The 23,425-nt window shown below is 37.5% G+C and overlaps 1 protein-coding gene across 1 annotated transcript in view; it reads left to right on the top strand.

The window, feature by feature from the left end:
• Erlec1 (endoplasmic reticulum lectin 1) overlaps positions 1-22,743 on the top strand; it is a 27,028-nt gene extending 4,285 nt beyond the window's left edge. Inside the window, exons 2-14 of the mRNA XM_005359182.3 lie at positions 5,846-5,950; positions 7,164-7,244; positions 7,780-7,857; positions 7,967-8,030; positions 8,665-8,696; positions 10,353-10,576; positions 10,669-10,798; positions 12,648-12,809; positions 13,526-13,585; positions 15,253-15,377; positions 18,657-18,734; positions 18,922-18,997; positions 21,863-22,743. Coding sequence (XP_005359239.1) covers positions 5,846-5,950; positions 7,164-7,244; positions 7,780-7,857; positions 7,967-8,030; positions 8,665-8,696; positions 10,353-10,576; positions 10,669-10,798; positions 12,648-12,809; positions 13,526-13,585; positions 15,253-15,377; positions 18,657-18,734; positions 18,922-18,997; positions 21,863-21,934 — 1,287 coding nt within the window. The 3' untranslated portion in view covers positions 21,935-22,743. The remainder of the gene's footprint in view (positions 1-5,845; positions 5,951-7,163; positions 7,245-7,779; positions 7,858-7,966; positions 8,031-8,664; positions 8,697-10,352; positions 10,577-10,668; positions 10,799-12,647; positions 12,810-13,525; positions 13,586-15,252; positions 15,378-18,656; positions 18,735-18,921; positions 18,998-21,862) is intronic.
• Positions 22,744-23,425: the final 682 nt, after the last annotated feature.

The following is a 23,425-nucleotide window of genomic DNA, read 5'->3' as shown; positions in this document are numbered from 1 at the left end:
TTGGAGCCTGTCCTGGAACTAGCTCTGTAGACCAGGCTGGTCTCGAACTCACAGAGATCAGCCTGCCTCTGTCTCCCGAGTGCTGGGATTAAAGGCGTGTGCCACCATCGCCCGGCTTTCCCTCAGAGATCTGAAAAGGAAATATTAACCGAGTAAGCAGGAAATGCAAGCAAACAACTTCCAAAAAACTGTGAGGAATGGCAGAAACAGCTGACTGCCTGGACAGTCACCCGTAGTTCCTCTGCAACATTGGGGCATCCATCTTCAGCCTACAGGCCTAGAATATTGAACAGACTATGCTGTGATGCAGAATATTCTGAAGAAGCCTTATCTCCACAATGTTTGGCAGTCACTCTCTTTTGTGTCCTTGTCAATTCGGACAGCATACTGCCAGCAGTCAAGGCAGGGCAATTTCTTCCCAGTGGCTTATTTTTACCATAAACTCCATGTGGAGTTTCATTGATATCCATTATCTCCTTTGAAGTAGATTGGTGTTACCAGGAGCAGGCAGGTCTCATGGTCAAAAATAAATAAATAAATAAATAACCCATGCTATTAGAACATTTTAAATGCCATATTCTGTAAACCTCTGAAGTCTTTAAAGACATCCTGTCTATTTAAAGTATATCTCAGTGTGACCTTGAGAACATACCTAACGTAGCTACAAGTTTAATTGTACTAGGTGACCAATTACTTACCTGCATTTCCTTATTGTCCTAAACAGTTGATAATAATAACTTTCAAGAACTAGAAATTTGTATTACGTTGTTAAATGAGCTGCATAGGTACAATACTTTGAAACAAGACTAGAAATGTATGTACAGTGTGTTCCAACAAGATTAATATCAAATTCGCCGGGCGGTGGTGGCGCACGCCTTTAATCCCAGCACTTGGGAGGCAGAGGCAGGCGGATCTCTGTGAGTTCGAGGCCAGCCTGGTCTACAAGAGCTAGTTCCAGGACAGGAACCAAAAGCTACAGAGAAACCCTGTCTCGAAAATCCAAAAAAAAAAAAAAAAAGATTAATATCAAATTTGTTTCAATATACGGAATTTGTATACAATATACAAAAGTCCAATCCAATGTAAAAATATTTAAAATAATTAGTAATTTCTTTTTAAAAGTAGATTCAATAATCTACCTTTTTATCTTATCATATCTGTATCCCCTTTTTATTTTTCAAAACAAGAACTGTGACTCTAATCTCTTGTTCAGCTTTACTCCTCACTGTAACCAATAAAAACTTGTAACTATCCTAAAAAATAATAAATATCCATAGCCCACTGAACAACCAAAAACCACCAACCCCACCTATTGGGAATTTGGGCATTGTATTCTTAAATGTACATCCTGCTGTCTGGGGGCATTGATATTTTTATGGAATCCTAAAAAGAAAAATTTGGGTTAATTGTCAAGCCCTGGGAGAGGTAGCTGTGTCATTTTTGTTCAGTCTCAGCATAATGGGAAAGTGCAGGGCTTGTCTCAAGTCCTGGCTAAAGTAGTCTGTGAGGCTGGATCATCTCGGCTAGCCACCTCAAAATTGTTCTGAGCAGTTTGTAGTCCAAAACCAGTCTTTACATGATATTTTTCATGGTGGTGGTGTTATAGTTATGGAAGAATTGTTGTGAGGCTCCATCCTTCTTTTGGAAACTTCAAAGGTCACTTTTAGGTGTGCTCATGGTTCACTGCAGAAAACTGATAGAGACTCAAGTCTGAATTCATCTACAGAAAGGTAGATGAAACCTTTTTCTAGAATTAGTACTCTATATGACCATTAATATGACAAAAACTGTTAGCTGTTTCTGTGGGTTTCCCCACATGGTCTTGGCCCGTTTGCTCGTAATATTGTTCCTGCCTCTATGGCTGGACTCCAAGAATCCGACCCAGTGCTTAGCTATGGATCTCTGCTTCCATCAGTTATAGGATTAAAGTTCTATGATGACAGTTAAGGTAGCCATAGATCTGATTACAGGGGAAGAGCAGTTCAGGCACTCTCTCCACTATTGCTCACATTCTTAGATGGGGTCCTCCTTGTGGATTCCTAGGAATTTTCCTAGTGCCTGGTTTCTCCCTAACCCGATTATGGCTCCCTCTTTCAAGGTATCTCTTTCCTTCCTCTCCCTCTCTGTCCTTCCCACAACTCGACTTTCCTGATCCCTCATATTTGCCTCCCCACCCCCTTACCACCCTCCCGTATCCCCTACATTACCACTTTAATAAAGAGATCTTGTCTACTTCCCCTTCCCAGGGGAAGTGGAGGATCCATATATGTCTGTCTTTGGGTCTTCCTTGTTTCATGGCTTCTTTAGGGTTATGGATTATAGACTGGTTATCCTTGCTTCATTCCTAATATCCACATATGCGTGAGTACATACCGTGTTTGTCTTTCTGCGTCTAGGTTACCCCACTCAGGATGATTTTTTCTGGTTCCATCTATTTTCCTGCAGATTGCAAAATGTCATTGGTTTTTTGCTGATGAGTAGTACTCCATTGTGTAAATGTACCACATTTCCTTTATCCATCTTAGGTTGAGAGGCACCTAGGTTGCTTCTAGGTTCTGGCTATTACAAATAACACTGTTATAAACATAGCTGAGCAAATGTCCTTGAGGTATGAATGTGCATCCTTTGGGTATATGCCCAAGAGTGGTATTGCTGAGTTTTGAGGTAGATGATTCCCAGTTTTCTGAGACGCCACCATACTGTTTTCCAAAGTGTCTGTACAAGTTCGAACTCCCACCAGCAATGGAGAAGTGTTCCCCTTACTCTAAATCCTCTTGAGCACAAGCTATCATTGATATTTTTGATCTTAACCATTCTGACAGGTGTAAGGTGTATTTCAGAGTTGTGATTTGCATTTTCCTGATGGCTGAGGGTGTTGAGCAGTTCCTTAAGTGACTTTTAGCCATTTGAGATTCCTCTGTTGATAATTCTCTGTTTAGAACTGTACCCCATTTTTAATTGGATTATTTGATATTTTAATGTCTAGTTTCTTGAGTTCTTTGTATATGTTGGAGATCAGCCCTCTGTCTGATGTGGGGTTAGTGAAGATTTTTGTCCATTCTGTAGGATGTCGTTTGTCTTATTGACTGTGTCTTTTGCCTTACAGAAGCTTCTCAGTTCCATTTATTAATTGTCAATCTCAGTGTCTGAATGACCAGTGCCATATTCAGGAATTGGTTTCCTGTGCCAATGGATTCAAGGCTACTTCCCAGTTTCTTTTCTATGAGGTTCAGTGTAGCTGGATTTATGTTTAGGTCTTTGATTTATTTGGAATTGAGTTTTGTACATGGGCATAGATATGAATCTATTTGCATTCTTCTACATGTTGACATCTAGTTATGCCAGCACCGTTTGTTGAATTGCTTTAGTTTTTCCATTGGATAATTTTAGCTTCTTTGTCAAAATCAGGTATGTGGATTAATATCCGGGTCTTTGATTTGATCCCTTTGATCCACGTGTCTGTCTTTATGCCTCTAGACAGCAAAACTACTCAAGAAAATACTGCCAAACTGAATCCAAGAACACATCAGAAAAAATCGTCCACCCTGATCAAGTAGACTTCATCCCAGAGATGTAGGTGTTGTTCAACATATGAAAATTCATCACTGTAATCCACCATATAAACAAATTGAAAGAAAATAAAACACTTGATTGACTCATTAGATGCTGAATAAGCCTTTGATAAAATCTAACACCCCTTCATGATAAAGATCTTAGAGAAATCAGGGATACAAGGAACATACCTAAACATAATAAAGGCAATGTATAGCAAGCCAACAGCCAACATCAAACTAAATGGAGAGAAAACCAAAGTGATTCCACAAAAATCAGGAACAAAACAATGCTGTCTACTCTGTCCATATCTACTTAATTTAATACTCAGTATTCAGAGTTCTAGCTAGAGCGATAAGACAACAAAAGGAGGTCAAGGGGATACAAATTGGAAATGAAGAAGTCAAACTTTGGCTATTTGCAGATGATATGATAATTTACATAAGTGACCTGAAAAATTCTACCAGGAACTCCTACAGGTGATAAACACCTTCAGTAATTTGGTAGGATACAAGATTAACTCAAAAATATCAGTGATCTCCTGTATACAGAAGATAAATGGTCTGAGAAAGAAATCAGAGAAGCATCATCCTTCAAAATAGCCACAAACAACATGAAATATCTTGGGGTAACTAGCCAAGTAACTGAAAGATCTGTATGACAAGAACTTTAAGTCTTTAAAGAAAAAAATTCAAGAAGATATCAGAAAATGGAAAGATCTCCCAAGCTCATGGATAGGTAAAATCAGCATAGTAAAAGAGGGAAATTTTACAAAAAGCAGTCTACAAATTCAATGCAATCTACATCAATATCTTAGCACAATTCTTCACAGACCTTGAAAGAACAATGCTCAACTTCATATGGAAAAACAAAAAACCCAGGATAGCCAAAACCTGTACAATACCGGACACATCACCATCCCTGACTCCAAGCACTACTATAGACCTGTATTGAAAACAGATTGGTATTGGCACAAAAACAGACAGGTGGACCAATAGAATCTATTTGATCTTTCTATAACTGCCTGTCCTGTAGGATTGTGTGGTGTTACCTATAATGTGCTTTATATTATAATAATCAAAAAACTGTTTCATTTTCTTAGAGACATATGTTAGAGCTTTGTCTGTCTTTATTTGTACAGATATACCCACGATGGTCATAACTTCTGGCAATTGTGTGATTATCCAATCAGATTTTTCCAAGCTCAAAGCATTTTCTCATTGAAACCTGAATAGTATCAATGGTATGGTGTACATATTTTAGTTTTCCAAATTTTACAAAATGGAACACGTCCATCTGCCAGATTTCATTCTTTGGAGTACCCTTTGGGTTACTTCGTGCAGGTAGTGGTGTTTGGTTGTATAAAAAACAAGTAGGAACATTTTCTTATAATTTTCTTGGCTTGTTGCCACGTGATGGAAAAGTCTTTTTAGAAACTTTTGCTATTGTCACGATGTTTCTTTTTTGAAATTCTGAGGCCTTCAGCACATTTCCAATCAATAATTGATCAGTTTCTACTTTGCTTTGTGCTACAGGACCTATTAGACCTGTATGGGGTCAGCTGTGTGTTACGTATATGGGATGATTCCTATTCCTGATTGTATCTTGTAACTGAATAAATAATAAAGTCAATTCTGTATCATCTGGTATAAATTCAATGGTTTCAGTATGCAAAGTAACTCTGCATATTGTCAGTCAGCAACTATTTGTTGCTGACTCAAATATATATGTTGAGAGGTTTCCTTAAAATCCCTTAGTACCATAAGAATAGCATATCATTCTGACTTTTCGAAAGAGTACAGGTTTTTTAATTATGACCTGGTGGTTCTCTGTATTTCTTCCCTGTCTGTTGTTATGTTCCCCTTTTCATTTCTGATTTTGATAATTTGGATCTTCTCTCTCTGCCTTTTGGTTAGTTTGGATAAAGGTTTATCTATTTTGTTGATTTTTCTCAACGAACCAACTCTGTTTCATTTATTCTTTGTATTGTTTTCATTTTGTTGATTTCAGCTCTCAATTTGATTGTTTTCTGCTGTCTAGTTCTCTTAGGTAGCAGAGGCAGGCACATCTCTGAGTTCAAGGCCAGCCTGGTCAACAGAGCTAGTTCCAGGACAGCTAGGGCTAATAACACAGAGAAACCCTGTCTTTAAAAATGAATACAAAAACAAAACAAAACAGATCTTCCATTGAAAAAATAAATTGATTTGAGGAACCTTTGTTCTAACTAGTACTGAATTTATTCAATGTAATACACTTTAACTGAAAAAAAATGTAATTTTTATTCTGTTTCTAGCCTACAACTGGAGTTTTGTATAAAGAAGATAATTATGTCATCATGACAACTCCAGATAAAGAAAAATACAAATGTATACTTCCTCTTGTGACGAGTGGGGATGAGGTATGTTTTTTATACATACATTGCTGATTCCTTTCACCAAATATATGTATTTTACAACCCTATAGTCATGTACCTTAAAATCAAGTAACAAGATTCTCAATAACCTTATAGCATAAATATATTAATCCCTTATTCTGTTTTCTTTGACTTGGGGCTTCATTTTGGAAAAAATTAACAGCCTGCTAGTTGTTCAAATCTATAATCTCAACACTCAGGAGACTGAGGCAAAAGGATTGTCATGAGTTTAAAGATAGCCTGTCCTACATTGTGAGACCTTGTCTAAAATTACAGAAATGGAGGGGATTAGTTATTAATGTTTTGAATAAAAAGCTAACTCTGTATTTGTTTTCCTTTATACAAATGATGGTTTTCAAGCACAATATAATATTTTAATGTAAACATAGTGTTTTCATAAATAATTTCTTATAATAAATAATTCTCTAGGTACCTTATGTTTTCTCACTACCTTAGCTCATGCCCTTTTCTCTCTCCTAAAATACCCTAACTGCCTCTTATCCATCCTTCAAGGCAATGACTTCTTTCAAGATGAAACAGGAGAGGCAGCATGGTAAAATGGAAAGGACAGCAGCCTAGGAGCCAGGAGGCTGAGGTAGAGGCTACAGTTAGCTGTGGGTCCCTGGGCAGACTTGAAACTCAGTTCCCCCACTCAATGAATTTTAGCCATTTCTCGTGGTCTGTAAAGTGGAACAGTAAAGTCAGTGCTTTTCTTAAGTTTTGTTAAGTTGAAATCTATGCAAGGCAGCTGTTCCATACTGCTCTAAAACCCTTAGAAACAAAATGTACCCACACAACCACACCAGTGGTTCAAGTCTGAAGTATTAAAATATGTAGGAAACTGAAAACACCTTTCCACGACAGAACCATTCTAAAACTTCCATAGTTAGAATTTGGGGGTGGGATATAGGCAATCAAAAATTCTGAAATAAGTTTACAAAGATTGTCTAGAAAACTTATACTTAAAAACCTTTTTTAAAAAAGAATGAATACTATGGAAGATTATTCTATGGCTTCATATTTTATACTTCAGTTCATTTGAAAGAAGTGACATACCATAGGATCTTATTAAAGATGTTGACTTATTTTCTCTTTTATTTCCAAGCATTTGTGATTTAACCAATGAATTAATAACCAAACAGCAGAGTTGGATGAAGTTTCAAAAAAAAATGTATGTTAAACTCTAGTTTTTTTTTAGGAAGAAGAAAAGGATTACAAAGGCCCCAATCCAAGAGAGCTTTTGGAACCACTATTTAAACAGAGCAGTTGCTCCTACAGAGTATGTATTTTATGTACATTTTAAAGTAAGTGTCTAGTAGCCAGTAGAGCCTTAAAATGGCTTTTCATCTTGCTGTATTATGGTATGGTACATTTTAAGTTAGGTACAAATCTTGCTGCTTGCTAGTATGATCTTCATTTAAATTCTTATACGTGCAGTAGATAGTACACTGATATCAAAGTGTCAGGCACTAGAAAACTGGATGTTTTTAGTTCAAAGGCAAGCTTTCTTACATGATAGAATCATAAAATGCTAATTGCTATTTTTAAGCTATGTAGAAAAGAAGCCAGATAGTTATTACACATGCAGACACATTATAGCTCTATTTAAACCACATAATCTTCATACAGAGCCAATTATTAGAATCCAAATACACTTCAGAAGTTTTGCCATTTTGTGTGGCATGATTATAAGTGTCACTTCATAAAAATTTATTCCAGATTTGAGGGAGAATCTGCCCATCTGCTAAAAATTTCAAGTAAAATTCAATTGATTATATGACTTTTGTGTCTTTAAAAACATATATCTTTCTTAGATTGAATCTTACTGGACTTATGAAGTATGTCATGGGAAACATATTCGACAATACCATGAAGAAAAAGAAACTGGCCAAGTATGTTTTCCTTGAAATATAAAATATGAAATAAATTCATAATGATATAGTTTTTAAGTTGTAGCTAAAGAAATATGTTTGTAAAATACTGTATTTTTTTTTAATGTAGAAAGTAAATATTCATGAATACTATCTTGGGAATATGTTGGCTAAGAATCTGCTGTCTGAAAAAGGTTAGTCTCTAAAAGTGATGATAGTATTACTGGGTTTTGGTTTAACATTTAAGTTCTAATTGAAGTTTAAATCCAGGCATGGTGGTACAGGACTGCCTAGCATTTTGGTGGTAGAAACAGTAGGATCAGGGATTCAATGCCATTCTCTTTACATAGTAAGGCCTACTTAGGCAACATGAAATGACTCCAGAAAAGAAAAAGAAAGATAGGGAGAAAGAAATTTCCCTGGATATTATCTTTTGTATGCATTATTACTATTACAGCTATTTCTTTAATGTATGGACATGTGTCACTGCATGCATGAAAGAGTCAGAGGAAAACTGCTGGGAATTGCTTCTCTCCTTTCTCCTTGTCATTCCCAGGAATCACACTTGGGTCTTTCATAGACACTCATTTTGCAAACACTAACTTTCAAATAGAAGGGCAGGCCTGAGAAGAGAGAGTTTAAACACCTAGCACATGTGACCCTGGCTCCAGTACCCAGCAACTCCCACCTAAAAAAGCAGAGAGATAAAAACCTTGTTTTGTCTTCTTTAGAAAGAAGTTTAAAGTTAAGTTAAAACTGATTAATATGTATCATATAGATGTAATGTTTATTTTGTATGTTCACCTTTTTCTTGCATTGCTTCCACAGAACGAGAAGAAGAAAAAGAAAAGTTAAATGAGGCAAGTGATGTATTAATTTTTCATACTTCATTGTTAGGTATGACTTAAGTGACAGAAGCTAGACATATGTTCTTGGTCTAATGCCTCAAAGAAGTGAATCAAATAAACTTCATAGTTCATGACAGCTGGTTTTTCTGTGACGGAGTCAGAGAGACACCATGTAGCTGCCAAAGGAGAAGGATGCCTACTAGAAGTAGGCACAGTCTTGTAGCGATACACAGATGAATCAAAATGGGTTAATTTAAGATGTAAGCGTTAGTTAATAAGAAGCCTGAGCTAATAGTCCAAGTAGTGCTGTAATTAATATGTTTTCTGTGTGATTATTTGGGGCTGAGAAGTTGGGAAACGAACAAGCACTCTCAGCCTATAATTGCCAATTGAGCATGATGATAGTTTACACCCTTAATTCCAGCATTCAGGATCAAAAACAGACAAATCTCTGTGAGCCTGCTCTACATACCTAGTTCTAGGCCATCTGGGCTATATACACAAGTGAGACCCTGTCTCAGAAAATAAATAATGCTGTGATCCTTCTATTTACTTTTAAAATAATATGTAAATAAACTGTCAGCTGATCCTGCTGGCACAGGGCTGTCATCCCAACTTCTTGGGAGACTGAGACAGGAGAATCACAAATTCAAGGACTTCCTGGCCCAACTGCCTTCCACATGGTAGGAGAGAACTAGATCCTGAAAGCTGTTCTCTGACTTCACACACACAGAGAGCACATGTGCTGTGTATGCAAATACATAGAAGTAATGTCAAAAAATTAACAAGGAAGAGTGAAGCTATAGCCCACTAGTAGAACACTGTCTAGCATGTACAACACCCTAAACTCAATCTCCACTACTAAAAGAATAATAATATTAATTACTTGTCTGGGAAACGCTGTGATACCAATCTATCACTTCAGTGCATAGCATTGGTGCTTTCTATGTAGCATTACAAACAGTGGTAATAACATTTTTAGTGCATGTTCCTCTTCTATGAATGTAACAGATAAATTGCATGTGTAAATAGCAAGCTACCTGCCTATATGGCCTTTAAAAATAGAGGCTAAGAGTAGAAACTATCTTTTATCTCTGTGCAGTGCAAAGCTGCCATGCATATACATGTAGGTATTTAATATATGTCCATCAAATGATGACTCAGAATAGTATGTAAAAGGAGCAATTCCTGTACTTCAAAAAATGCCTCTGCTTGCTTTCTTTTCTTCCTTTTTACTATTTGCTCTATTTGGAAATCAGCCTTAAAACTTATAGAATCTAAATTATGAACAACATTCTCTACGAGGTTAGAGAAGAAAGAGCTAAGCAGACCAGTATAGTAAATATTTTTGTTAGTTTAATTTATTTTTTTAACACTCTTGACAATAACTCATATCAATCCTATGTTTGTACCCCTCACTTAAATGTACATTGACTTAATATTTTAATTTTAGCATCAAATACTTTATTCTGTATTATACTATCCCTAAATACATATCTGCTCACAAACTTAAGAATAAGAACATTAATGCTGACTTAAAAGAAAGTACAGACATTTTCATCTTCTGTTTAAAAAAAAAGGAGTTTTCTTTCAGAATAAATACTTCCCCCATCCTCAAACCCACCTCAAATTTCTAATAAAAAAAATCTGCCTACACTTTTTTTTAAGATCCCTACTAAAAATATTGAAGGTCAGATGACACCGTACTATCCTGTGGGAATGGGCAATGGTACACCTTGTAGTCTGAAACAGAACCGACCCAGATCAAGCACTGTGATGTACATATGCCATCCTGAATCTAAGCATGAAATCCTTTCAGTGGCTGAAGTTACCACGTGTGAATATGAAGTTGTCATTTTGACACCACTCTTGTGTAGTCACCCTAAATACAGGTACGACCTTCATTCAGTATTCTAAACATACAGCACACATGCACTTTAAAGCATTCACGTTTAGCCTTAATGCTTTTTTTCCTTCTGAATAGGTTCAGAGCCTCTCCTGTGAATGATATATTCTGCCAATCACTGCCAGGATCTCCCTTTAAACCCCTCACACTAAGACAGTTGGAGCAGCAAGAAGAGATATTAAGGGTGCCATTTAAGAGAAATAAAGAGGTAAGAGGGTTAACTAATTATAGTTTCTCAGTGCTTCCTTTTCCATGTTTCAGAACCTGTATCAATGTGTTATTTCTGTAGCATAATAATGAAAATTTATTTTATTGACTTCAAATTTTTAATCCTAATTATTTGAATAATTTCAATTCTTTTTCTTGCACTTTTAACAATTATACTTTTCAGAAATTGTAACATTCTCATACAATTACATAATTTCTAAAAAAATTTATATAGATGTATTTTACTTGTATGCATATATGTGAATGCCTACATGTATATACATGTGCAATGTGTGTACCTGGTAGCTATGGAGGCCAGAAGAGAGTCTGATCCCCTGGAAACTGGAGTTACAATTGTAAGCTGCCATGTGAGTTGTGGAAACCAAACCCAGGTCCTCTGCAACAGTAGCAGGTGTTTTAATTGCTGATCTGTCTCTCCAGTGTCACACACAATATTTTCTAAGTTTAACATCCTATTAAATTTCTAAGTAGTTGTTCCAATTAAGCTTTAAAAAAAAAAAAAAAGCCGCCCTAGCTCCAGCTCTTAGCATTTTTCACTTCAGCCTGTTGTTCTCCTTTAACCATCTCTGTGTGCTTCCTGTTGATACACTGCCTTCCCCTTCATCTGTCTGTTGGGCATGGCCACATATGTTTTTTTCAGTTATATCGCACTCATCATTTTTTCAGTTTTTTCAGAACCCTTATCTTCCCCACTGTTTTTGTTTGTTTTGTTTTGCTTTTTAATTTTGAGACAAGGTGTTTCTGTAACCCTGGCTATCCTGGAATTCAGTATGTAGACCAAAGTGGCTCGAACTCAGAGATCTGCCTCCCGTGTGCAAGGATTAAAATCATGTTCTATTGCGCCTCATTTTCCCACTGCTTTTAAAGTACTGTGCTTACAGCAAGAATAGTCACAGTGTACAAAACAAACTATTCTCTATCCAGTTGACCCAAAAAAAGAAACCTAAGTGTTGTTTTGTTTGTTTGTTTGCTTGTTTTTTGAGGCATGGTCTCACTTTGTAGCCTTAGGTAGCCTGAGTGGCGCTCTCTCTCTCACTCTCTCTCTTCTTCTCCCTCTCTCACTACCCCCCATGTGCAAGTGCACACCTTTGCTCAGTACCTACAAGACAACATCCAGACCTCTTAGCTATAGTTTTCCAGCATAAAAAAAATACTTGATCTCTTTAGTTTTAAATATTACAGCCCTACATATTTCCCCTGATGAGTCTTTTCTTCAAATCCTTATGCATATATGCACACAAACACAGAGCATATACTTAAGTCACATCACAAATTTTTCATGTTTGTTGGCTGACTCAACAGTGTTCTCTTGGTAAAATATCCACATTGCAGTTCTTTGTCAAAGTCAGCTTCATCTACCCCTTCCTTTATGAGTCTTTAGTTCTGGGTGCCCTTATTACTTTGTATTTACTCCAGTAAATTACAAGTTCCTCCAGAGCAACAACCAGATTGAGCTACATTTGAGTAATTGTAACTGCTGATCCTATTTATTCCCAACCAGCTCCTTTTCACCCTGCTTGTTACCTTAGCTTTACCCTTAATGACTTCTACAAAATTAGATGTAAGGATGGAAAACTTAGTTAAGAATCGAAGTGTTTACCGAAAGGAAAACAAGAAGCAGACTAGAAGTAGACATTTTCCTTATGTGTGCCAGAGGATTATCATATTTGTTACTTGAGGCTGAAACTAACATTTGTCTTGACTCTTCTCTATTGTCACAAAGTCCACTTTCTTAAAACCTTAAGTGGAAAAATTTCTGTTAAAGTAATAACCAGTTGTAACTATAAAACATGTCATGAAAGCTCATAAACACATCTGGTTAACTTTAGGAAGAATTGCCATCTACAAAAGAAGAGAGATTTCCAGCCATCCACAAACCTATTGCTGTTGGCTCTCAGCCATTGCTCACTGTTGGAACAACCCATATATCCAAGCTGACAGATGACCAGCTCATAAAGGAGTTCCTTAGTGGCTCTTACTGCTTTCATGGGGTAAGAAAGTGAATCTGTAGCTTAAGTATTTATCTTACAACCTTGTGTGTGACAGTTACCTAACCAAAGTCCTTGGAAGAACTGAACAAAACTGTCTACAGAGAAATGCAGGATCCTGCCATCTCCAATGGATATTGTCTTTCTGTAGTCCTGTCCCCCACATATCTACAATCTAATCCACACCCATTATATTCTCTTTATTCATTAAAGCTTGACTTCCTATGACCATTATGTATGAGTTGATTCTTAGGTGGACATCAGTGATTTCTTTCTCACATTTTAGTTATGCGACAGCCACAATTCAAACTTGGCCTAAACTTAAAAGGTAATGTTTTGCTTCTTGCTGTTAAAGCCAGTGTAAATACACTCAAAGGTGAAAATTTTGTCTTAGGTGTCTTCTGAAGAAGTTAATTCTAGAGTTAATTTGTTTTCCTTTTAGTGAATTTTTATTGTTGTTTTTTCTGTAATTTTGGAGACAAGGAGTCAACATACAGCCCCGATGGCCTGGAACTCACTGTAGACCAGGCTGCCGTGCTTTGTTTTTGTTATACTCAACATACAGCCCTGATGGCCTGGAACTCACTGTAGACCAGGCTGTCGTGCTTTGTTTTTGTTATACTATTGATTTTATAAAAGTTATATATTTTCCCACTATCAAGTGCTATTGTTACAGCAGTCTTCCTTCTCTCTGAATAACTTCTGTTTCTTTCCTTTAGGGTGTTGGTTGGTGGAAATATGAATTCTGCTATGGCAAACATGTACATCAATATCATGAGGTATAGAATAGCATTTATGTTGTTCTACCCCTGAATAGATCTAGGTTGTTTATTTTGCAGTGCTCAAATCCAGGGCCTTGTGAATATATCAAGTGCTCTTAAATTGAACTGCATCAGCAGCCTTGGATTAAAGTCTTTAAAGTCTGTGACAGACTGGTGATTTGGCTCAGCAGTTAAGAACGTACTGCTCAGCCAGGGGGTGGTGGTGCATGCCTTTAATTCCTCCCCCAGCTCAATCATCCCATTCCTTCACGTTCTTATCCCCTATTCCCTCCCTTCTACTGCCACCCTCCCTGCCCCCCAAGTGTACCCAGGAAATCTCAACTCTTTCCCCTTCCTAGGGTGATCCATGCATCCCTCTTAGGGTCGTCCTTGTTATTCAAACTGGATAACTTAAAATGAAAAGAAAGTAGATTTTACATTTCTAGAGGTTAAATCTGACAAGGACCTTCTGGCTGCTTTGTCTAATGACACAAACCAAGAGGAAGAAAGACTGAGAGAGATTAGGAGCTATAAAGATGATTTGGTGATTAAGAGCAATAACTGCTCTTCCAAAGGGTTCGATTCCCAGCACCACATGGTCACTTACAATCATCTGTAACTAGTCCCAGAAAATCCAACATCCTGTTCTGGTCACATGGGCTTCAGGCATGAATGTGATGCACAGGCATACATATAGGCAAGATGCCCATACACATACAATTAATGAATAAATTGATTTTTTTTTAAGATAGAAAGGATGGGAGCTTTAACAACCTCTTATAAAGATACAGTACTCGAGACTTACATATCCTCCCTTAGGTTCTACTTCCCCACATTGTAATTCTAGGAATTAGGTTTACAACACATGCTTTGGGAGGATGGATTCAGGGCAAGCAGAGATACAGTTGAGAAGCACAGCAGTAGTGCTAGGGCTGTAGCTTGATGAAAGCACTGTTCCAGTGTGCTCAGGTCCTGGTTTGGTATCTCTCTCAAAACAGCATAGTAGTATGTATGTGGTGTATAAAATAGGTATGATCAATTAAATTTTTGGTTGAGGTATTAGAGAACAATCCAAAGAGAAAGGGTCTGGCAGAATGGTTGAGTACATGACAGGACTTGCTGCGGAAGTCTGAAGACTGAGTTTGAGCCCCAGATCCTGTGCTGGAAGGAAAGAACCAGCTTCCAAGAGTTGTTCTCTCCTACCTCCACAGCACTGCAAATGCATGTGCCTTCAGTTATGTATGTACCCTGCACACATACAATGATGATAAATAATTTTTAAAAGAAGGATCTAAAGAAAAGCTTCCCCAGGAAGGAATCAATACGACAGAGAGATAGAAAGGGAAACGATACTGATTACCAAGTTACTCCATCTGGAGCTAGGCTAACTAGAAATGACATTTTTCAGAGAATCAGAATAAAAATCATTTAGATTTGTTTCCTGAGTTTGACTGACATCATCGCATCATTATCCGGTGAATGGATGAAGGTGGGACTGGGGCTTACAGTCGTCTCTCTTTGCTCCTGTCAAACATGCATTACCACAAACACCATCAGTCTCAAATAGCCGCTCATCTGGTGAAGGAACCCGATGTCAAGCCTGATACCCTGAGCATGCCTACCCACATGCCCACACATAGAAAGGGAAATGTAATTTTAAAATTTAGTATTTTTCTAAATACTAGGACAAAGACAATGGGAAAACCTCTGTGGTTGTGGGGACATGGAACCAAGAAGAGCATGTTGAATGGGCTAAGAAAAACACTGCTAGAGCATACCATCTTCAAGACGACGGCACCCAGACAGTCAGGTAAAGACTATTTGCCTTTAATACTCAAAATATTAATAAATTAAAAATTTGAATATACAGAGCAGGGCAAGGTACTGAATGTCTTTAATCTCAGCACATGGGAGGTAAAGGCAGGCAGATCTTTGAGTATGAGACCAGCCTGGTCTACAGTGTGAGTTCCAGGACAGTAAGTGCTACGTTAGTAAGACCCTCTCTCTCAAAAAAAAAAAAAAAAATTTAAACACACAGGTAACATTTTGGATTTTAGATCAGTGTTATTTTAGGGGACAGCCTTTAGATCCCTTTCCTTTGGGGAAAGAAACAGCCCAGGATCAAGATCACAGTAATGAGCTGCACATCATGCTGCACATTTTCATTTCCAGCCAGGGCTATGCAGAGAGACCTTGTCTCCAAAAATAAAACACCAACCCACAGTCTCGGAGTCAGGCAACCTGGGTTCAAATTCTGGCTGGATCTTCAGTAGTAATATTTTGGGCAAATTATATAATTTTTAAGCCTTACTTGTCTAATAGTATATCCCAATAAGGTCATGAGGACATTTAAGTAAAATAACCTAGCCTAGTAATAACATTCACTAACCTGCCTGCTGCCTTCAACAGTGATAGCTGTGTAAGACTGCCATGATAGGGATGGAGAGGTGTATAGATGGAATAGTGGGCCCAGGTAGTCAGTTCTCTCTGTCATTTGTTGTACATTTTGGAAGTTTCTCGTTTGTACTTCCTGGTTGCTCAAGTAATATTACTTCCCTTCTCAGATCTTTGATGGAGTTGAAGATTAGAAAATTGTAGTTACCCTCTACATTATTTAGACTCCTTGAAATAGAATGCTAAGTAGAACTTTTGTTATATGTTTCTTGCTTAATATTGTTTGTTGTTCGTAATTTTATATTTGGTATCTCTTCCTACTGTATATAGTTGTATTGGGTTTGGTTCAATCTTGTTTAGACAAAAAGGGAGATGATGAGGAACGCAGCCCGCAGCTCCTTACTACAGAGGTGCCTTGGGTTAAGAACACTGGCTGTTCTACGAGAGGATGTGGGTTCAATTCCCAGCACCCACATGGAGACTCACTAGTCCCATGGGATCTGATACCCTCTTTGGGTGTGCAGATGTACAAGCAGGCAAAACACCCAAATACATACATAAATAAATACTAAAAATAAGCAAAAACAAACAATCAAAACACTTCAAGGGGGCTGGAGAGATGGCTCAGTGGTTAAGAGCACTGGCTGCTCTTCCAGAGGTTCTGAGTTCAGTTCCCAATAACCACATGGTGGCTCCCAACCATCTGTAGTGTGATCTCATGTCCTCTTCTGGCATGAAGGTATACATTCAGATAGAGCACTCATATGTAAAATACATAAGTCTTTTTTAAAAATGTTAAAAAAAAAATAAAGATTGGCAGTGGTGTTAATGACAATGACTTAATTCTTTTTGTGTGGTTTTGTTTTTATTTTGTGTGTATGGGTGTTTGCTTGCATGTATGCGTGTGTGCACCATATGCATGCATGTCATCCACAGAGGCCAGAGGAAGGGATCAGATTCCTTGGAACTGGAGTCACAGATGTTTGTGAGCTGCCACATGGATGCTGAGAATTGAGCCAGGTCCTCTGGGAGAACAGTGAATGCTTTCAGCCACTGAGCCATCTCTCCAGCCCCAGCTTTATTCTTTTGTATAGTGATAGAAATTGAGTCCAGGCCTTCATGATTAACCAGCATCTCTGCTAGGCAAGTGCTCTAATGCTGAGCTAACTCTCACTTCAAATAATTACTTGATTCAGTTAGAACTAGGGCTCTTCTAAAGCATTTGTTTGTATGTTTTTAACTTGTTGAATATACTTTGTTATTGCTCCCTGTTGCTTAGTTTTTCTGAGCACTGTTCACATATCTTTTGTGCTATGTGGGTATGTTTTATTACTACCAGAAGTAAGTTAACCTTACTACCCAAGAATAACTAACTTCATCTTGTAATCTCTTATTCAATAAATTTAAAAGATTAATTCTTGTTCATTCTCAAATGTTAAATACTGTTTCTTCCTGGAAGAGATAATATTGAGAAATTACTTTCAAAATACACCAACTGTTCAGGCTGATCAGACTCAAATTTAGGAAAATTCAAATAGAGATATTTAAGAGTTGAGTGTGCTAGACATTATTTTAGGCTTATGTTTTCTGAAAAAAAAATATAGCTTTTAGCATCATGTGTTCAACATTGTAGCCTAGAATAGTGTGGCTAGAAAACATAAAGCTTTTCTTTGAATATTACTCACTTTGAAAGTTATACTTTGGCAGAGGCTTGCTTTTTTTGTCCCATATACGTAATAGTGTTTAATGGGAACAGCTTGATGGAAAACAGAAAGGAATAATTGCTAAGTAAATAATATACTGGGCTGGGAAAATGGCTAACTTTAAAACTGTATTACTGGGCTGGAGAGGTGGCTCAGTGGTTGAGAGCACTGGCTGTTCTTCCAGAGGTCTATAGTTCAATTCCCAGCACCCACATGGTAGCTTACAACCATCTGTAATGAGATCTGGTGCCCTCTTCTGGTCTGTGGGCATGCATGCAGACAGGACACTGTATACGTAATAAATAAAACTTAAAAAAAAGAAGTATTACTTTGTTTTGTTTGTTTTTCTGGATGCTTGGTTGAGATAGAATCTTACTGTTAGCCCTGCTGACCTCAGGCTCACAGCTGTCCTGCACCCTTATCCTCCCAAGAGCTGGTATTAGAAGTATTTGAGCCACCACACCAACCTCAGAAACTTGAATCTGACCCATATGTAATATGGACAGCATTAAGAAAGATAGTACAAAGTTTCTTTAATTTGTATTTTTAGTATAGAATCTGACTCTGTGGTGTGAACCTCCAAATATTAGGAATATTTCCTAATACGAGCTCTCTGACGACGCAAAAATTCCCAATCAAGTCAAATCAAAACAAGCCAAATTAAAAAATATCCAGGTTTAATGGGAGATCTGCGTTCTTGGGTGGCCCCGAGGGGAAACCGGGAAGCCTCAGGAACTCTACCCGGGAGGAAAAAGGAAGACCACGTGTTCTTCTTTTGGGGTATCATTTGAGTACCCTGGGGAAAAGTGGTCCTGACCCCTCCCTGGGGGGTGGAGCCAGGACCTGGCCTGCTGGGATTTGAAATCCAGACCAGGCCTGGGGGCTGGGATAGATGCCAGGGACTGGGACCTACACTCCCAACCTAACACTACCCATTACAGCTATTCTAATTAGTAAGGCTGTAATAAAGCTTGTGTGTTTCTCCAACTCAGGATGGTGTCACATTTTTATGGAAATGGAGATATTTGTGATATAACTGACAAACCCAGACAGGTGACTGTAAAACTAAAGTAAGTTGAATCCTTTTATCTACTTTTCTTTGACAGAAGTTTTACAATAAGATGTAATAACTAAATTATTCAATTGTGTTAAGTTAAATTATTCTGGGTCCACTTAAAGATTTATAATACCTTAATAAGATAACAAAGTACTATTTTTTATGACATAGGCAATACCTTAAAGTGCTCTGTATTTTAGGTGTAAAGAATCCGATTCTCCTCATGCTGTTACTGTATATATGCTCGAGCCTCACTCCTGCCAGTATATTCTTGGGGTAAGTAAAATGAAAACCATCAAGAATTCACTTAGGGACTAAGTGGGAAAGCACTTGTCTAGAGTGTGGGAAGTCCTGGATTCAATCCCAGTACCACTAAATGAAAATATTTAAATTTTGAACATACTTGACTTTTTTGTGTTAAATCTACAAAGGCATTTGATAGACATGTTTTTCTTTTGAGGTATAATTTACTCAGTTGGTAAAGTGTTTGCCTAGCATGTGTGAAGTCCTGTGTTCAATTCCCAGCACTGTATAAAACCAAGTAGGCGTGAAAGATCATCTGTAATCCTAGCGCTTATGAGGTGGAGGCAGGACGATAAGTTGTTCCTATCATCAACTACATACGGAGGTCAAGGCAGCTTAGCACACATGAGATCATGTCTCAAAGCACAGATCTTAAATGCTGAGTTTGATGATATTTAACCATTTTAAATAGCCTTCTAACTATCACCTAAAATAAGGTCTGTCACAACAGGGAATTCTCTCATACGCCATCGCCAAAGGATACCTCTTTCTAGTTTCTGATACTATAGATTAGGTGTACTTCATTCTGGATCCCACATGAATGGAGATCCCGTGTGTGCCTGGCTGAGTGTTGAATATGTCAGTACTTCATTCTCTTAGCATTGGCAGATTACATTCTTCTTACACTATACTTCGCATGCTTAATCAGTTCTTCTGCAGATGGGCATTTGGTTTGTTTTTCTTTCTTTCTTTTTTTGTTTAGTTATGATGAATAAGGCTACTATAAACTGTTTTCACAAGTCTTTCTCTGGTTATGTGTTTTCATTCATTAAGGATAAATACTTGTGAGTGGAATTTCTAAGTCATATGAAATACATTCTACCAATTGATTCACCAAATGCCATGTTAATCTCCGTACAGTGCATGAGAGTCTAGTTACTCCATCTCCTCACTAGCTTTATTTCGTCTTCTTTGATAGCCATTGTAGCGTGTTCAGTTTACATTCTAATACAAAGAATGGTACTCAACACCTTTTTATGACGTTATTGACGTTCATATACTTTTGTGAAGCCTTACATCTAACAAGACTTTAATAAAGAAAAAGTTATTCTGATACATATTCAAATGGTTAAGAAGACTTTCTTCAGTACTGTTTTTATCTGTACCAAGACTTAAAAGGAAGGGCATTTGATCAAAATACATTGTATGCATAAATGAAATTCAAGATAAATTATTGCGGTAGCAGAAACAGGTAAAGCTCAAGTCTAAGTATGGAAGAGACAGCTCAGTATCAGTAGCCAACAGGCCAAGAGAAAGGAGTTAGTAGAAAATCACAAAGAGACTAAGCAGCCAGAGTGATGAGAAATTGAGTGTGGAGGTTCTCTCTTGGTACAAATGGACTAGGCAGGCCAGAGACAGGGCCCACGACATAGTCAGAGGTTCAGAGGAGCCTGACTGCTGGTGAAGGAATAGAATCGTTATCAATCTCTTACCCAGTTTTGCAGTTGTTACTTATCTTTTCATGGTTTGATTCTAGGAATTCAAAAATATTTTAGGTACAAGCTCTTTGTAATGTACACACCTTTTTCATACTCTGTGGCAGATTCACCTTTTAAAATGTGTTCTTATAAACAAAACTGTATTGTTCTGTTATGCTCAGTTTTTTGTTTTTTTCTTTTATGGGTACTGTGGGGTGTGTGTGTGTGTGTGTGTGTGTGTGTGTGTGTGTGTGTGTGTGTCCGTCCTAAGAAGTTTTTGCTACCTCAGAGTCATGAAAACACCCTCTTAGATTTTTTTCTAAAGACTCTATAATACTAACTTTGATTATGTTCTAAAGTGTCCTATTTTCTGTTCTTGTCCTCTGAACTATATATAGCTTCTAGGACTTGTGGGTTCATACAAATTTTAGAAAAATTTTGGCCATTATCTCCACAAAGATTTTTTTTTCTGCCCTATTCCTTTTTTCTTCTGTTTCTGAAATTCTTATTTATTTATTTTGGTTTTTGTTTTTAGAAAAAGGGTTTCTATGTGTTGCCTTGGTTGTACTGGAACTAAGTCTGTAGACCAGGCTGTCCTCGAACTCACAAAGATACACCTGTCTCTGCCTCCCAAGTGCTTGGATTGAAGGTGTACACCACCACTGCCCAGCCTAAAATTCTAATTAAACATATTAATTGGAAATTGTTTCAGAATCTCAGAAACTTCCTTTGATTACCCTTCTCCGCTAGCCTACCCCGTGTGTAAATGCTGCTCATTTCTGCTAACTTTCACCAGTTTCACTAAGCACTCCTTCTTTATGTGCGGTTTGTCCATCTGTGAAACACTTACCATCTCTTTCTATTCCATTGAATTCTTAGGATTCTGTTTCTCTACTTAAATTTTATCTGGTCACATGTTGTCTACTGTTTTTCCTGGTATGTGTTTGGGCTTTGTTTTGTTTTTTCGCAGTTGTCATGACAGCTGACTCATCTTTAAGGTAGTGTTTTCTCTGTCTTTTAAATAGAGCTGGTTATTTTGCCATAATGTTTTTCTGTTCTAGTCAGGTAAACTCCGACTACAAACTCCATACATTTCCCCATCCTTTCTACCTTGTCTCCATTGGCATATTTACTTAAAAAGAAAAACATATTTTCTTTACCTATCTCATATTTTATATGAATGATTAAAAATAGTTTTGCAGTTATCTTTATTAATGCCAGGCATCATGGAACCTGTCTATAACTCAACACTCAAGATTACCAAGTGTTCAAGGCTAGCATAACCCTATCTCAAAAAAAAAAGCCTAATTTGTAGGGGAAATGTTGAGTGGTTTATCCAAATCAAGAACTTATTATATATTATTATATTCATTGAGGAGAAGATATGTTAGTTTCTAATGTCATTGCTTTTGTTCTTCAGGTTGAATCCCCAGTAATCTGTAAAATCCTGGATACAGCTGATGAAAATGGACTTCTTTCTCTCCCAAACTAAATTAAAATTGAAGGAAAGAAAGGTGATTGAAAGTCACCACTTCCTCCTGACCAGGTCTCATCGTAGAGTCTCATCATTGCACCCTGTGGTATCTGTGGTATCACATGGAAGGACTGGCGGCCTGCTGTGAAATACATGTGTATATAAGAGGTTACTGATAAACTTGTAAGGCAGACGCTGTCTCACTTCATTTATTTTGGTGTTATATGAACCGATTTCGTTTTGACTTTGCTTGGATAATGTGATTTCAAGATCTTATCCAAGCAGTTTAGAGTCTATCCTATTCAGTGTCATAATCTTGTACTTGTTGAAGTACTTTTAAATAATATACTTACTGTATAAATTACAGCATATATAATGAGCTAATGAAGTAAAGATAATGAAGAGAGAAGTTGCTAGGAAAGTGTTTATATGAGAGGCTATGTAAAAATGTGTAAAATTCTAGTGCCTGGAAGCCTATCAGCAAATTTTTCGGTGGCAGCTGCTCTATGTCAGGTACTGAACTCGTAGTGGGAACAGAGCAGAGCCTCACAGATGACCCGACACCACTATTATCTCAAGAAACTCTTTTCTTAGGACAGCTTGCTCCTCCTCCTTAACTTTTATGATTCTTTCTTGTGAGTTCATTACCAGCGTATGTGTCTAGTGCTGACGGTTGGTATCTTCCCTAAATTAGAACGGCTCATTCCAAAACTCACTGTGCTGGCTCTCTGTGTACCTGCCTGCTGTATATTATAAATCTTACTCATGGATAGTTTACAACACAATATTTATTTCAGAAAGAATAAAATGTTCATAAGCAGCCTTTTCATTTAGCCAATGACAGGTTATTCATTTTCTTTTCTCCTTTCTCCTTTGCATATATTTTGTACATACTAATCTGAACAAGAACAGAAAAGTAGCCATAAGGGTCTGGGGAGCGGGGAGCTCAGTGATAGAGCACATTAGCATGTTTGAGGCCCTAGGTTCAATCTCCAGAACCAAAACGAAAGAACCGGATGTTGGGGTTTATGCCTTTGCTCCCAGCACTGAGCAGGTAGATGCAGAGGGATCCCTACATGGCCAATTCTGCACCAACCAGGGGTGCAAAGTGAGAACCTAATTAAAAAGTCAAAACAAAAAAAAAGTGACAAGACTACTCCTGAAAAACAATACTTTTGATAAAAGCTATACTAAGAAAAGACTTATGGCCAGGTCTAGTGGCATATACTTTATAATCCCAACATTGTGAAATGGGCATGGGAAAATCAGAAGTTCAAGGTCATCTTCTGCTAAATAGTGAGTTTGAAGCCATCCTGGGCTGCAGGAGACCTTGTCTCAGAAATAAGTAAATTCCTTAATGGCTGAGTGAAGAAGTTTAGTGCTAAAGCCTCTGCCTACTATATATAAGACCCTAAGTCCGTTTCTAGAACAGTGGTTCTCAACCTTGTTTATGATGCCTTTGGGGGTGGAATGAGTCTTTCACAGGGGTCACCTACAACCATCGGAAAA

The sequence above is a fragment of the Microtus ochrogaster genome, linkage group LG1 (assembly GCF_000317375.1).
Source record: "Microtus ochrogaster isolate Prairie Vole_2 linkage group LG1, MicOch1.0, whole genome shotgun sequence".
NCBI classification, from domain to species: domain Eukaryota; kingdom Metazoa; phylum Chordata; class Mammalia; order Rodentia; family Cricetidae; genus Microtus; species Microtus ochrogaster.
This window is presented reverse-complemented; position numbering and strand designations above follow the sequence as displayed.